Raw genomic sequence first — 16,676 nt, forward strand, 5'->3', positions numbered from 1 at the left:
CCGACTTCACTGACTTCATGATGCAAATAATGATAGCTTCTGTTTTACCATACACCCGCACCTTGGGTGTGTGTGAGAGAGAAAGAGATCGTGTGTGAGGGAGTGTGAGAGAGATTAGGTTTGTTAGAGTTTAAAAAAGCAATTGTGTTTTCGGTCACAATCGTGATCACTCACAATAAAGATATCTTCATCTAACAATTATATGGCCAAAACTACACTATTTTTTAGAGAAAAAAATAAAATTTGGTTACTCTTTTACACATTAAATCGTATCGTATTCAATAGTCTACTGATTGTATACTAAATTTGTATTTAGTAGTATAAGTATAATGCATTGTAACCCATGAAATACTAACCTAACAATATAATATATTATTGATATTCAGAGATCCAGAATATAAAATAATATAAATTGTCATAATTCAACAAACGGTCAAAGACCACACAAAAACGCACGCGCGAGCACACGTCTGTTTTCAACCATTGAACCTGTAATGACCATAAGAGCATGACGACATCAATCTACATGCCACCCGAAATTCCGTTGGTGCCTTTGAAGACGTTTTCTCTGACGTCTTAGATTTTTTAAAGGTTCTTTTAGTGAACAGATTAGAACGACGTCAATTCCCAAGGATTCAGGCGTGTTACCATGGCTATACAATAATAGCCAACGAGGGTCGTAAATCTGTTGAAATGTTGGCCCTAATTCAGTGAAGTAGGCCTGGCCCACGCGGGAAGATAGCCCAAAAGAGCACATCAGAAGTAGACAAATAGTTCCGGTAGGTTTTAATATGTGGCAAAATTAAAGGAACGTGCGCAGACTTCCAAAGTGACGTGCGTAGCTAGACAAAAAGAAGATTCCCATAGGTCAGCCAGGTGTCACCACGGGTATTAAGAGTCATGATTCTTCAATGATTAAGAAGGGCAATGACGAAAACACATGTTTGGGCCATACAAATCTCAATTAGTTCATATCTCTATAATACATTATTATGATATAATACCAAATTAGATATATTGAGCCTTTAAAAACATAAAGGCCTACCATTAAACTACCAGAAAGCTATTATTCGACAAGTCAAAGTTTAAATTAAGATATTGGGCCATTTTAGGCTACGGGCAACACGGCTACCCCATCTCGTCCATATGACCATTCCTGTTCTCGTTCCCATACCATATCCTACCCCACCCTATACCCTATTCTACCCTATCCCCATCAAGGACTGTCAGAGTGACATCAGCAGCAACAATGAAGGGTCTCACTATAAAAGAACCTAGAGGAGCTCAGTGCTTATTCGAACTGCTAAACAAACTCAAGCATATTTCTTTATTGTGTTATTTTGCACCGACACCATCTTTTGACACCAGCACAGAGGCTGTACTTTCAAAGGTATGTTGTTATTTTTCTAAGTTATGTTAACTAAATGCAGGCTATAGCTTCCGTTGTGTTATTTATAAGCATTTTATTACATTGTATATATTCAAACAGACTACGGATTGCGTGGTTCTCATGCTAAAGCACTTTCTTTTTTTCAGAACATGAATATCAAGATGCAAATAAAAGATGTGGCTAAAAGGTTGCATATTGTCCTCTTCGTTGGCTTGTACATTCTGGCACATTGCGGGGCTCAACCACTCAGGTATTTGCTTAATTTCAATTCCTCATTCACATAAAGGTGCCCGTAGCCTAATAATTTAGTGATGAAATTATGCCAATTTAATACATTTAACCAACCCTTACGTTGGCACGTCTTTTCTCCACAAAGGAAAAGATCGGTGAGTGAAGTTCAACTTATGCACAATGTGTGGGAGCACAAGCACGCGCTAGACCGTCAGGATTGGCTTCAGATGAAACTGGGAAACATTCACACCGGATCGATCAGCAGCTCGGGACGACCGGGGAAAGGTCCTCTCCTTTTGAACCCACCTGATTCCAAGGACCTATCGCCCGAGCAAGTCACATTGGATTTGAACCTTTTGGATAAGGATTTGAACTCAGGACACTCGCATTAATATCAACCATAAATGCCACGATTCAACCCCTGAAATAATTAAAGCATAGGCTACTTACTTAGTATTGGCCGATTTATTTTATTTGCCTACTTATTTATAAGCCTATTAAATATATAATAGCCTTATAATAGCCTTTTTATAGGTGCTACCCAATGAGAAAATACGATTTTTGTTTAGTTTTTCAATGTCTAGCGTTATTTTCTAAGCCGAGTTTATATGTGTTATATGTGTCTATAGCAGAGTTTATATTTTGAACATGAAAAATGTCCATCACGTAGATGCCTCAAACTTCTCAATTTGGCGTACAAGCAGGTAATGAGTGGATAATAAATAGTATAGGCCTACAGTACAAATAATTATGAGAAATGCTACTAGGACCAACTTTTTGTGGATCTATACAAAAAATGTCATTGTCTTACTTTAAATTATTTGTAGACCATCAGGTGTTTGTGTCTGATCTACCAATACTTTTTTTTTTAAATTTTTTTTTTGCACTCGCAGCTGGATAGCGTTGAATGTTAGACCAGCCGTTACAGCGATGATATTGAATGTCATATCTGTGTTGGTATATTTATGTTGGCCTATTATACTTAATTATAACGAATGTAGACTTTTACTACAGAGAGAATGGTTGCTTTTCGAACCTTAACAAAGATTAAGGAGTTGACATGGATGCTTCTTTTGAGTTTAACAAGAAAATAGATAAAGTCTGTTTGAACTTTGAGAGAACCCGAAAAAACCCTGTCGAACAAAATAAAAAGAAAACTGGAACAAAACAGCGACGGTTCTCTCGGTACTTTGAGTTCTCGCGATATTATTCTACCAAGTACCAAGTCCGCTTTTAAAACCCAAACAAATGGTCTTCGGCAAGTTTTTTGGAGGAAAAAACTAAAAGGGGTCGTCAGTCCTCATCGACATATTCAGCAATTGCATATTGGATTATAGACTCCCACATACATATTTTCCTTGGAATGTAATTCGAAGAGGTAATCCACACTTACTCATATTTATGTGTTGGCTAGCGCTAGCCGACGTAGCTCTAGGCTGTCTCTAGTTTATATAACATTACTGTTAGTCTTGTTTACAATAACGTTACGTTTTAAGATTGCACTTTACTTTAATTTGCTGTTATATTGTTTCCACGGTAGATCGTTGCTATGACTGGTGTGTTGCCTCTCAAAATAGTGCTTAAAAAGCTCAATATCGGCCATGCTCATTTCTGAACATAAGTTAGGCTACTACTAATATTGTAAAACCCATCAATGTTATGATCTGCAGACGGTGGGAACGGGGCTCTTCGTGGGGGTTTGTTGTATTTTACTAGTCTAATTTTGTATCTCTAACCGGTGGCGGACACTGAATGTATATTTGCTACCATAGTGGGCTGAATCGAATGGCCTGTTGGTAACATTTGCATCTAAAATGCGAATATTATATCTGCAACTGTAGCGTGTGTTATATTCCCAATGCAAATGCAGGAAAACGTCTGTGATCTGCCCAGTAGGTTTGTTATACTGCCAGGGGAACCGACAGTGTGTGAATGTAGCAGATGTTTTGAAGCCTAATCCTATCCATGCCTTATCTGGCTTCCCGATAATCATCAAGCTTGTTTAGAGAATTGCAAGGCCGATGTGGTCCACTTCACAAAACTTGGAACCTGAACATTGAATGAGAGGGAAAATGCCGCGATTAACCCAGGTAACCCAGGTAAAATGACTTTAATCGGGTTTGAATGTGACAGGGATGATCTGTATGTATTGCCCTCTCGGCTGGTGAAACCATGGTTTAACAGCCCCCTAGTGTCGAAACGACGCCATTGCCCTGGCTCGTGGAATAGTAGTGTATTAATATAGTAATATAACAATAGTATGTTCCTGCAATACCGGAGGAAGTAGTTTAGGCAAGTATTAGGTAGAGATGTTTAAGTTTAAATATTATACTAGGGATGGTTATGTTCGACTTGGTTAAAGTTTAAGTGTTAGGTTAAAAATGGTTAACATTGGTATAGGTTACAGATGGTTAGGTTTAGTTATTAGGTTAGAGATGGTTATGGTTAATGTTAGTTAGCGTATTTTTATATATGGATACGTTTAGGTATTAGGCTGTGTTTTGTGTTTCATCACGTTTTAATGAACCACTTCGATTTTTCGCCATCCATGGAAAAACAAAACAAAACAAAATAAATAAATAAATAAAGCAGTCTTTGAGTGGGGTCCTGAAATGGCAGCCTCCGGTATGCAAGAACGTTCTACTCGGCTTGTCTGGGGTTTCAATGTTTCTCTCTTGGGTTGAACTTACAAATGGACCCTACATTGCTGAATCTTATTAGGAAAGATAAAATAACGTTTCGGTCTCCAATAGGGAACCATGGAAATGTAAAACGTATAGATGCTGGAGTGAGACCAGTGGCTGTGTTATTTGCGGACGAAAAATAGGTATCATATCTATAAAAAAATATCTATATCTATAATATATATAAATATATAATTTGCCGAGGTATCATCTGGGGATGATAACCTATATAATTTGCAGAGGCACAAGGAGATCGGAAGCAGGACAATAAGGTATCGGTCAATGAGCTATTTCATTTGCAGACGGCCAATGAGGTCGGGCAGTTCTACGTCAGCGGATGTGCTCAGTTCGTGCATGCATGCCCAGTGCCCACATTGCCCCGCCGAGCACGCGGCCATTCATATTAAGGTACCAGTGACTCTGAATGGTAAGGGGCGCCTCTCTTTTTCACGCCTCCTTGTCTATCTTTTTTGTTATCGGAATCGGGAGACCAGTCTTTGCATTTGAGGATGCGTACGAACAGCAAATGAGTTTGGCACAATGGAGTCTGTGAAATAATGCAGAAGTTGGCAAGTAATGAGCGAGGATGCTGAACCTGCTGGCAAGCCCGCTTTGTTCGGAGGAGCGCAAGCCTTCTGCGCCGCTGTCATTCCGCAGCTCGTCCCCTGCTGCTTTGTCTTTAGTTTGCCCGGTGATCCTGACTGGTAGGTGGATGACATGCCGCTCTGTACATCGTGTTTTTATTGTCTTGTGTTACGCTTTTAGGATCATTACAAGGCTCCTTCACCGCTACCTGTGTTTAATGTTTGAACTTGAATTCTATATTCAAATTAAAACGACAATGATGGCGGTTTTAATTGTATCTTCGTTGACAATATAGTTGGTTTTGAGCTGCACCTTTCTTTCGGTTCAACGCTAGCAGTGTCAGCAGTATAAATATTGAATGGGACCCTTTACTTTCACTGGCACTGCTCACGACCAGTGCTTAAAATAGACTTGGAGCGACATGTTTCTTTGCCTGATTTTGCCTAGTGGCTTAATTTTGGGTTTATACAGTACACCTGTCGTAGGCCGGCAGCGAGGTAAAATGTCAAAACATGACATATTTTTTGTTTGTCCTGAAAAATCTCGCTATCGGTGTTTTTGCAACACCTTTTGCAGGATGAGCATACCCCTACCTCCTTTGTTCTTTCTATAACCGATGGAAGAGCACCCGCCTGAGTTCCTGGCAAACTGCAGGACGCCGCATATGCTATACGATCCGCATTCGGATAGGACAATGAGCCAGTTATTGATATGTCATAACTAGAATCACTTGCCCTACTCATTTGGTGTGTGTGTGTGTGTGTGTGTGTGTGTGTGTGTGTGTGTGTGTGTGTGTGTGTGTGTGTGTGTGTGTGTGTGTGTGTGTGTGTGTGTGTGTGTGTGTGTGTGTGTGTGCACTGCTATGGTGACCCTAATCTTCAAGGACACCACCAGTTTGCACAATGGACATCTGGCACTATGATGTGGGCACAGACACTCAGATGGTGGTTGGGGGGTAGATAAAAAGAAAAAAAGATTGTCTATAGGTTATCAACAATTGGGCGACCAAGTGACTGAATCATTTGCATTTGTTGGGTAAACACTGCAGATCTTTATTTTTTCTTTGTTTCACTTCAGTATGTATGTATTCTACCAGCTGTGTCATATAAAACACGATGTTTAATTTAATCTTGGGGGTGGGCTAGAAGTGTTCATCTTCGATGTTGGACCAGTAAGAGTAAGATCCAACCTGAAAGATTGGATCCATACATTAAGTTAGTAAGACAGCTATGCATGGCATACTTTGAAACACTATGGAAAGGTACAGTGTATCTGGACAGTGAGTTGCACAAAGCAATTCAAGATGGTTTGCATATATAGCTAGTGTGCACTTTTTACTGTATGGTTTTAAAAAGCAAACCAGACACTTTGTCTCGTTAATTCGAAATGCCTTACCAAAATACACAAGCACATTTTTGTAGATAATCAGATTTATGCAGGCACGTGTTAACCTTGAACGGATAAGCAATTGATTTATATTGATCTTTTTTTCATTTGATAGTGAGAGGGATGGGCTTAATTACATGTCTGTTCCGCCATTTTCCAATACATTGTTTGGATTCATGTCTGTCCATGTTATTGTGAGACGGGTGCTTGCGGAAGATGTAGTCGAAGAAGACAAAGATAGTCCTCCTCGGCCACTGAGTTTGCTCATTAGGTGCTCCATCTTCATTAGGTGTAAAAGCAACACAAAGCGCATGGATCACCTTTACTCGCTCCAGAGTTTCTGTTACAGACTGGTTATGGTACTCCAATGAGCATCGTCACATTTCCAGTTGGAGCCAGAGGCATTATACATTATATAGGACTTTCTCCACACCCTCATTTATCAGGTGCCTGTACGTTTTCATATACATCTTACATCTGCATTTCATCACAAGGTTACTCTCTGTGTTTGCATGGTCTTCTATTATGGCTTAAGCTCAACAAACATTAAGTAGGGAAATGTGTTGAGCACACTTGTGAGCAGACATACTTCTTTTCACCCTTTGTGGATCTTTGCTATAAATTGTCATTCTTATTAATGGAACCTTGCCGCAGCCAGGTACAGATGTAAAAGTCAGTCTCTCAGGCCCCCATGTGCTGACAAGGCGGCACCGGTAACTATCCTGCTCGGGGCCTATAACCCGTCAGGAGGCCAAGCTGCACCAGGCCTCCTATCAACACAGGATATTAACATCCTCCCCCCCGGGTTGTATGTGAGCACAAATGCCTTCCTGAACACAGGCGAAACACTCTTGAGAAATGCACCTCTTTTCCTACAACAATAGCGAATGTCATTACTAATTGAATGTGGTGCATTGCATTGAGGCATTGGCATGGCATGCATTTTTTTTGCCTTTTTAAAAGTAGTCGTTGGCCTTGGGGGAAGAGAAGACGAAGTGAACAGATCTTCCGTTTCAGTCCGCCTCGACCGGTCCATCACGCACGATTGAACAGTAAAAAAAGAATCTCTCCCTCCCTCCACAGTGAGCAGCATCGTGGCCCGTCCGTGTCGGACCATCACTACCCACAGCGGCATCCCGCCAGCGCCATGAGTGCGTACGGAGCGGGCGCGTCTGCATTCGGTGCGGCCGGAGGAGGAGGAGGAGGAGGCGGCGGCGAGCGAGGAGGAGGAGGCGGTGAGCGAGGAGGAGGAGGAGGAGGAGGAGGAGGAGGAGGCGCTGCGGAACACTACAGGGAGCACCAGCGGCGGCGCTCCAGCGACCGCTCCCGGGACTCCTCCCATGAGCGCGGGGAGTGCCAGCTCACGCCCTGCATCAGGAACGTGACCTCGCCGACGCGGCAGCACGGTGAGGAGCAGTGGGATGTGTCAGTCCGTTGTGATTTACAGATGACACTCGCGGTGGATTTAGATGCATGTCCTGCATGATCAGATAACCGTGTTGCACAAGGAGGAGGCAGGCAGACAATGGGCATTGAAGTTCGACCCCAAAAGCTTTCAGACGGGTTTTAACAATATGACTACTGCTAGACACTACATTTTCCAGGGAGGGGAGGTACTCTAACTCAGAGACAACATCTCGGGGGGTGAAGGTTGCAGACAGACTGCGAAAAGGGTGTGTAAAAAAACAAACAAGCAGACTACAGCAGTATTTAATAGTGGGCAATACACACTGGGAAATATATCGATAACTTGATGCGAGACTCGATACAGATTGTACTTTAGTTTTTAGTGGATACCGTAACATGTCATATGTATTGTCTTTCCGTTGTTTTAAAGGTTTCTGAACTCGTCAGACTTGGATAATCTATTATTTGCCTTAACCAACTTAGTCATTTAGTCCACATTACTGATGATTATTTATCAAAATCGTTGTGTAAATATCAGTTGAAAGCACCAATGGTCATCCTCACCACATGGTCAAAGATATTTATATATAAAGTATTTGGTCAAAGATATAGATATTTGATTTGATCCATACCACAGAGCCCTACAACACACACCCTCCCACATGTCGGCGTGTCTCTCTGGCCTCTTCCAGACCGCGAGCGCGGTGACGGAGGCTCCTCCTCCCGGTCGTCCAGCCCCCGGCCGCCCCGGGCCTCGCTGCCCTTCTCCCCCATCGGAGGAGCCCTGATGGGGGTGCTGCCCCACCCCAAGCCCCTGGGCGTGTCCCTCGCCCACGGGCCCTGCGACATGATCTACGTGTACGACGTGGGCCCCAAGGAGGGTCCACGCGGCGTGCTGCGCGCCGGAGAGAGGGTCACCCTCATCGTGGACAACACCAGATTTGTGGTGGACCCCGCCATCTTCACGGCCCAGCCCAACACCATGCTGGGCAGGTAAGGACCCAGCGTGGGGGAGCCCCAGCATGTCCCCGACCGATGGAGAACAACACTGGCTTTAGATATGCATGATGCACGTATACAACAGCCTGATAAGATGTGACATCTAGATGTCTGAGGCCATGGGGTGATCAGTTTAAGATTTGAAGATGTGAAATGCGGATGTTCTCAGCAGAGATGATTATTGCTAATTGATTGGTTTTTGAATAATTTATTTATCCAATGCAGCGTAGCGATACAATAACACACGGTATTGATCACTTTCGCTTTCTCCTTTTTCTCTAGGATGTTTGGTTCTGGGCGAGATCATAACTTCACACGACCCAATGAGAAAGGAGAGTTTGAGGTTGCGGATGGAATCAGCTCCACAGTCTTCAGGGCCATACTGGTAAGATGGAGAGGTTTGACTTCATTCCTTCTCACAAGGAATTCAATTGAATGTTTTCATACTTTTTGCTGTGATTTATTTGTATTGTGTTTTCCCTCACTCTTTCACCTTCTCTTAATACCTACCTGTATCACCCATTGCCTCCATGTATTTATTTTGTTATGGTTCCATGTGGTGTAGCACATACCATTCTGAAATGTGATTGGATGCTTGTTCCGTGAGACACACCCAATTCCTGAAACACTCCCTCTTTCCTTCCTTCCTGTGTTATTGGCTGATTTCAGTGCTGTTAGCAGGACAACATATCAAATCAAATCAAATGGAGACTTAACAATTATATTGTGGTATACTCTAACAGAGACAGTGTATTGTCTGTAACAGACAATACTCCTTGTCTATTCCTGTTGTGAGGGACTAGGCAAATGTCAAGTGCTTATCTAGTGTCTTTTTGAGTGTTGACAGTGCACTTTGTCAATCTGGTTGCCTTGCATTGGTTGTGTTTCCACTACAAACTCAGCGGGTACTATGCAGGGTTAGTGTTTGCCTTTTTTGTTGAAGGTTGATGGTTGCACCAACATTGCATAATACGCCGATAGCTCCATGATTTGAATGTCTTTCTTCTTTCGCTCATGCATTCATATCCACATTCTGCGGTGTCATGATCACGACTTTGCACTTGACTGAAACCCACTGGCGAAGTGGACAAAACACACAGACATTCGCAGGCGTCTAAGCCCAGGATAAGTCTTACCATTTCGGGAGAGCTTGGCAACAGAGCCACCTTTTGTGTTTGTCTGGAGACTCATCTGTTCATGCAAGTCAGCTGGTTCAGGGGTAAGGACACAAAAGGAAAATGAAAAATGTATTTTGTACATGGCTGAATGTCTGCTTTCTGTTAGCAGAACAGAGTAATGATCCTCACTGTAGGAATTGGGTTTTGCAAAACTCTGAATATTGAGTGGAAATGAAATCCGATTAATTCTGAGGGAAAGTGTTCCCAGTGGCCGTCTCTGGTCTGTTTGTGACGCAGTTTGAAAAGTGTCAACAAGCTGCTCGCTGTCCAACGGCTGCTGGTAATAATTAGTGGTGGTAATAACTCCATTTGATCATGTTGGCTCCTGGAAAAGGTGCTACCTACAATTCTAACCGGGTGAGCCGTCGTCTCAGTGAGGTTAACCCCTACAATGTAAGCACAGGAGCATCTGAAACACTGGTTATTGTTTTCGTCCTTGTTAATTTTCTGAAATTGGGACTGGGTGTTCTACAATCATTATATGACCCTGGTTGTTTTGTGGTGTACCTGCAGTCTTGTTTCGGGTTTCCAATTCATCTAGAATAGCAGTGGCAATATATCCCCCTAACCCTGATAGCGCTCTGAGGGAAGGAGAATCACACACATCAATGGGCGTGTATAATAACCATGCTAGGTAGAGCTACAGTGTCCAGTAGCAGAACGGCTACCTGTTAATTTACTATGGCGTTTGACCGTGTGTGTGTACCAGGGATCAGTGTTTAATACTGGTATGTACCGTGTTTTCACAACGCAAAGTAGGCAATGACGCAGATGATTGTATCACATGGTATGAGGAGGTTTATGAGGAGGTTTTATTCTGATCCCTTTATTGAGTGGTAGAATCTGGCAGGAAGGGTGGAGGAGCAATTAAAGTTGTACTTTTTGCAACGCAACATGTAAACAAAGCCATACAGCAGGAGCCGGGTCGTAATGGAGGAACTGTTGCCGTAGTGGCTTCCGTTGGCTCGATTCACCGCCGTGTTTTCCCTGCTCTGTTCCCCTCCTCTCTCTCTCTGCATTACTCACTCAACCCCCACCCTCACCACACACTCTCTCCTCTTGCCCACTCACTCACTCTCGCTCTCTCTCTTGTGTGTGCTTGTGTGTGTGTGTGTGTGTGCGTGCTTGTGTGTGTGTGTGTGTGCTTGTGTGTGTGTGTCGTTCCGGCGGCGTTCCTAATGGTACTGTCTTTTTCTCCCCCGTGCGTGTGTGAACGACGTCCGTCCTCCCGCTCCGCCACATGGTGTTTTGTGCGTGTGTGTGTGCGTGCGTGTGCGTTCCGTGTGCCTGCGTGCGCGTGCGGGTCCGTGCACCGGGCAAACATGGCAGGATTACTACAAGTCTGGGATAATCCGCTGCCCGGATGGCGTCTCCATTCCGGAGCTGCGGGAGGCGTGTGACTACCTCTGCATCTCCTTCAACTACAGCACCATCAAGTGCAGAGACCTCAGTGAGTACCGGCGAACAAAAGTTGTTGCTCGGGAGGAGGACTCTCTTAACCCACCCACCCAGCCCCCCCCCCCGCCCCCCCCACCAACCAACCCAGCGCGCATCGTCAACGACACCGAAAGGATAGCATGTAGAGGCTCTGCGTTCACCATGTAGCGCGCTGAGATAAACACCGGGGTGAGTTGTTGTGGTTACGTAACACGTGTTTGTCGCTGGATGGAATTAGCACAGGCATTAATTGCTTTTGACGATGATTCTATGGAAACAAGCGACCGATAGTTGCGATGGTGAATTATTCACTAGATGGTAAGCAGAGCTCAGGAGTGTGTGTGTGTGTGTGTGTGTGTGTGTGTGTGTGTGTGTGTGTGTGTGTGTGTGTGTGTGTGTGTGTGTGTGTGTGTGTGTGTGTGTGTGTGTGTGTGTGTGTTTAAAGGCGCCTACATAGTGAAGTTATTTTTAGCTGATCGATCCTTCTGTAGAGACGATGCGAGGCAGGGCTCATCCCGCTACTGTGGTTTTTAGTCAGAGACGAGGCGGACTGCGATCCTTGACGCCATTGTTTGCCTCGTACTGCTCTGTTACACAGTGCTTGTGTGCGCGTGTGTGTGTGTGTGCGCAGGAGCGTGTTTGTTTCTGTGGCTGTGCCAGTGGACAGGGGCGTAAGTAGGAGGAGGAGCCGTACCCTGCTAAGCCGTGTGTGTGTGTGTGTGTGTGTGTGTGTGTGTGTGTGTGTGTGTGTGCGCGCTAAGTAGGTCATGATTAGCTGTGAGAATTAGTCACTGCGCAGCAGAAGCATGTTGACCCTAACAGAGTGAGTTTGTTTTACTTTGGTAGATATTTGGTGCTTTAAGTGTTTTTTTTTTTTTTTTAAAAACATTAACTTGAATATATTTTATTGTTCCCAATGCCTTGGTCCATTTCGGTATTAGCTGTATGGTTTGATTGAACATTCCCAATAAGCTGGATGAACCCTCACACGGGGAAGTTCACAGAAGTATTCCAAGTACTATGTGGTGATTAGGGATCAGTCAGAATATTCGATTATTCGTTCCCGAGGGTCAAAGCCGATTTTTAACATTTGGGCCGTTAACATTTTTTATTATTATTAATTATGTACAGAAAAACAATATACACAATACACAAGCATAAATATTAATATATATGCATACAACACAAACACTGATCACTGTTAAAGTTAGTTTTTTTGTGTTTAAGATATTAAGTGATTTCTTGCCGATCCATGGCTGCCTTTGTGAATGTCAGCACACATCGAATAATCGATTATTCGTTCATACCACCCACTGATTATTCGACCATGTTGGAGGTTTAAACGTGGCTGAGGAAGCAAAGGGATCGGCCGTAACCGTTGAGTTCTCTGCACCCAAACAAAGAGCAGTGGTGTTAAAGCATGACCCACCCTGCCGGTCTGAACGCCTCCTTCCATGAAGAGAAGATAACCCAACAAAGCGCCAAAGGAAGTCCACGTTCAATATGCTTTGTATCGCCACAGCGGGGCAAATCTAGCGCGACAGGCCTTGAAACGTATCCGCGAGTCTTTTGCATCGAAACGTCCAAAGAACCAGCAGCATCGTCGATTCCTGGAACCCCCCCCCCCCCCCCCCCTCACCAAGGGCCACCAACCAACCACTAACAGTCTCTTATACTCCCCCCCCCCCCCCCCCAGGCGCCCTGATGCACGAGCTGTCCAACGACGGGGCGAGGCGTCAGTTCGAGTGCTACCTGGAGGAGATGGTGCTGCCACTGATGGTGGCCAGCGCCCAGAGCGGCGAGCGCGAGTGTCACGTGGTGGTGCTCACGGACGACGACGTGGTGGACTGGGACGAGGAGTACCCGCCGCAGATGGGGGAGGAGTACTCGCAGAGTGAGTGGGGCTTCTCTGCCTGGTGGCGACACCGTGCTCCGGGAGGTTATCGCTGTCCCCCTACCAGACGTGTGTGTGTGTGTGTGTGTGTGTGTGTGTGTGTGTGTGTGTGTGTGTGTGTGTGTGTGTGTGTGTGTGTGTGTGTGTGTGTGTGTGTGTGTGTGTGTGTGTGTGTGTGTGTGTGTGTGTGTGTGTGTGTGTGAATGAGATAGATAGATACACATTTGCCTCCTGTGAGAGTAGACACTTCTAGTAAAGAAGGGAATCTACGTACCTTGTAAACCTTTTTTATATGAAAACACTAAACCCCTCCACTTTAACCCAGGGACCTTTTTTGCTCTATATCATTTTGCTGTTTGGAGTGAAATCTAATTAGAATAAAGTGATGACTGCTGTAGAAAATAAGTTAATGATGCAGGTTTCAATAGTGCCAGAACAGCAAATAAATTTAATATATAAATTTTCATGGACAATTATCCCCTCAAGCTTCTCCCTCAGAATGAAAGGAGCATCGTAAACCCTAATATCGCCAGAATAAAACGTTCACTATAATAACCGACCGGCCTGCTGGGTAGAAACAGCTGTTCAGAGTTTGTGGTGGGTGATGTCTATTTAAGAGGTGCCTCTTTGTGTCGTCCCCAGTCATCTACAGCACCAAGCTGTACCGCTTCTTCAAGTACATCGAGAACCGGGATGTGGCCAAGTCTGTTCTCAAGGACCGGGGCCTGAAGAAGATCCGGCTGGGCATAGAAGGTGCACACAACCACACGCACACTGCGTCGTTTATTCCTAGAAGCCAGACTACAATCATACTTAGAATTTTGCCATTCCCCTGCTACAGTAATTAAACCTGCGAAGATATTTACAGTGAATCGCTAGAAAACTAGAATGATCCAGATGGTGACACTATATGAAGCACATTTATGTGTCAATCCAACCGTATAAGCCATGGTCATTTGCACCTGGACCAGATTTTCTGAAAAGGGTTTGGTCGAGCATCAACTCAGCCAGACCCTCCCATTAACCTTCAAATGAATCCAATGCACCACACCTTCATACCTCAAAGAACTGCTCATCCCTCCCCACGTCCCCCCCAGCCTGCTCTGCTCCACACACCCAGGACCGGGCTCTACTCAGTGGGAGATCAGGCCTCCGGCTCTGTCTCCCCCCGTCTCTGCACCAGCTCACTGCACCCCACACTTCCTGTAAAACAGGCATTTTCATTATTCTGAGACGCAAATAATACGGCCTTGTCCCTTTCATTGGATAAACCCCAACGTAAAGGTGCTATGCAAACAAAACATATGATATGATTATATATCCATGCGCCTCATCACGGGATTTAAATGCTTTGTTTGTTGCCTTGATATTTTACTGTTGCATCGCATTTCATATTTTCCAATCAATCTTTCAAGTCAAGTCGTGCAACGTTTTTTCTCTCCGTGCGTGTCTGACCCCAGGCTACCCCACCTACAAGGAGAAGGTGAAGCGTCGCCCTGGGGGTCGCCCGGAGGTCATCTACAACTACGTCCAGCGGCCCTTCATCCGCATGTCCTGGGAGAAGGAGGAGGGCAAGAGCCGCCACGTGGACTTCCAGTGCGTCAAGTCCAAGTCCACCACCAACCTGGCGGCGGCGGCGGCCGACATCCCCCAGGACCAGCTGGTGGTCCTCCAGCCCCCCGGACCCCCCGTGGACGAGCTGGACACGCTGCCGGGCCACCACCCCCCGCTGCCGCCGCCGCTGCCCCCGCCGGGCTCCGAGAGCCTCTACCTCCACCAGCGGGTGCCGGGCGGCTACGACGCGGCCTCGCTGGGTCTCCAGCCCCCGGCCTCGCTGCTCCAACCCGCCAGCCCGGAGGCCGGCGGTGGCGCCGGCGCGGCCGCCCACCCCCCCGTGCACGCTCACGACATGGGCGGCCACCACCACCACCACCAGCCCCAGGCTGTGGAGGGCCCCGGCCTGCTGCCGCACTCTCTGGCGGGCAGTAACCAACAGCAACAGCAGCAGCAGCAGCAACAACACAGCCCCAACCCCCCCTCTCAGTCGGCCTACCACTATGAGCCGGACCCCGACTCTCCGTCACCCTCTGCATGAAATGGACAACCCACCACCACCACCACGTCTCCCCATTGCGCGTGGCCACCGGCCATTTTGCCTTCTCTTGCACATATGCGACCTCAAAGCAGAGCGACTGTTGAGGTGAATTAGCACTTGACACATGCCGACGACGGATCAAAGCACAGTACGCACATGGAAAACCCCCAGCACCCATGGTTTATTTGTGCAGATTATTATTTTTTTTTTAACCGACCAAAGGAGATGTTTTTTGGCAGCATTGTTTGTATGTCCACGTAGGGGGGGAGAAAGTACTTCAGAATTAGGATTCGGTATTACTTGGGATATGCGTCTGCATGTAAGTAGTGCTTCAGAATTAGGATTCAGTGATGCTCTGGATATGCGTCTGCATGTCAGTAGATGGGCTGGATACGCAACGCCGTACCTTACACTGAGGAGGTGACGTCTTATGATGCTGGATGGGATGTTTCACTTGTCTAAGTTTTAGACACATGGCCACCCTTCTTTAGACGGCTTTGATTGGCCTACATCCCAGTCACTCATGTTGGCTTGTTTTCCAAATGTTTTTGGTTGAAAAAGAATATATATGATAATATATATGACATACAGAATTGTTTTTTACAATGTTTAATTCACTAAAACATAAATCAGCCTTTTGTTTGGGGACACACAGACACACACATTGTACTAGTAACTAGTAAAATGCTGTTTACACCTGGGTCACAACAAGACTACCAATTAGTTTCTCCATAGTGTCCAGTAGACCTCCAAGTAAAAGATGGCTGCTTGGGTTCTAGGAGTGTCTCAACATGACGTGACTTATCTAGCTAGGATATCAACATGTTTCATTTTACTGACAAGCTGAGAGGATATTTAACAATTATTCGCTGAAGGCAAAGTGATTAGTGGGGAATACTCCCCTGACCTTTGGTCTCGGGGGCTGTCCACCACTATTCACGGAGCCTGAGGTGAATCATTGTTTTAGTATATACTACACGTGATCACTCCAAAAATAAACAAGATAACACTTTTTGCCGGGATTTATTTGTTGTTTTTTAGCATGACGAGACGACCGTCACGCGTGACATTTTGTTGATCTCAATCATGGGATATTGCCCAATATCCTGAGATGGCAAACTAATCAAATTGCACCATCTTAGGAGGTTCACGTGTAGCATATACTAATGAGTATTATCCCTAGTTCCTAGACAGGTAAAAAGCCAAATTAATAAATGTTTGTGGTTAAAAAATTTAAGCCATGTGCTCATGAAAGGAGCCAACGATGTGAATAATTTGCTGCTATCGTACTCCATGAAATAAAATAAGTGATTCTATGTTTGAACTTTCTCTTTAAATAATAGCATTCAGTGACAAAACAGACACTACACACTAACTGGCTCAACGACAG

The 16,676-nt window shown here is 45.1% G+C and overlaps 1 protein-coding gene across 1 annotated transcript; it reads left to right on the top strand.

Moving 5' to 3' along the window:
* The first annotated feature begins 2,854 nt into the window (after positions 1-2,854).
* LOC311357339 (BTB/POZ domain-containing protein 10-like) lies at positions 2,855-16,602 on the top strand. Its single transcript, XM_084477250.1, has 8 exons — positions 2,855-2,999; positions 7,360-7,682; positions 8,376-8,676; positions 8,965-9,067; positions 11,190-11,310; positions 12,994-13,191; positions 13,834-13,944; positions 14,652-16,602. The coding sequence occupies exons 2-8, from the start codon at positions 7,424-7,426 to the stop codon at positions 15,284-15,286; spliced, it is 1,728 nt and encodes a 575-aa protein (XP_084333376.1). The 5' UTR covers positions 2,855-2,999; positions 7,360-7,423; the 3' UTR covers positions 15,287-16,602.
* The last annotated feature ends 74 nt before the right edge of the window (positions 16,603-16,676 follow it).

Source organism: Micromesistius poutassou, assembly GCF_964030765.1.
Source record: "Micromesistius poutassou genome assembly, chromosome: 13".
Taxonomy (NCBI): Eukaryota; Metazoa; Chordata; class Actinopteri; order Gadiformes; family Gadidae; genus Micromesistius; species Micromesistius poutassou.

Bases quoted from the DNA above. Each gene is read 5' to 3' on its own strand.
- LOC311357339 (XM_084477250.1), top strand. From the start codon at position 7,424: ATGAGTGCGTACGGAGCGGGCGCGTCTGCATTCGGTGCGGCCGGAGGA. The intron at 7,683-8,375 runs GTGAGGAGCAGT...GGCCTCTTCCAG, and splicing joins CTCGCCGACGCGGCAGCACG to ACCGCGAGCGCGGTGACGGA. The intron at 8,677-8,964 runs GTAAGGACCCAG...CTTTTTCTCTAG, and splicing joins CCCAACACCATGCTGGGCAG to GATGTTTGGTTCTGGGCGAG.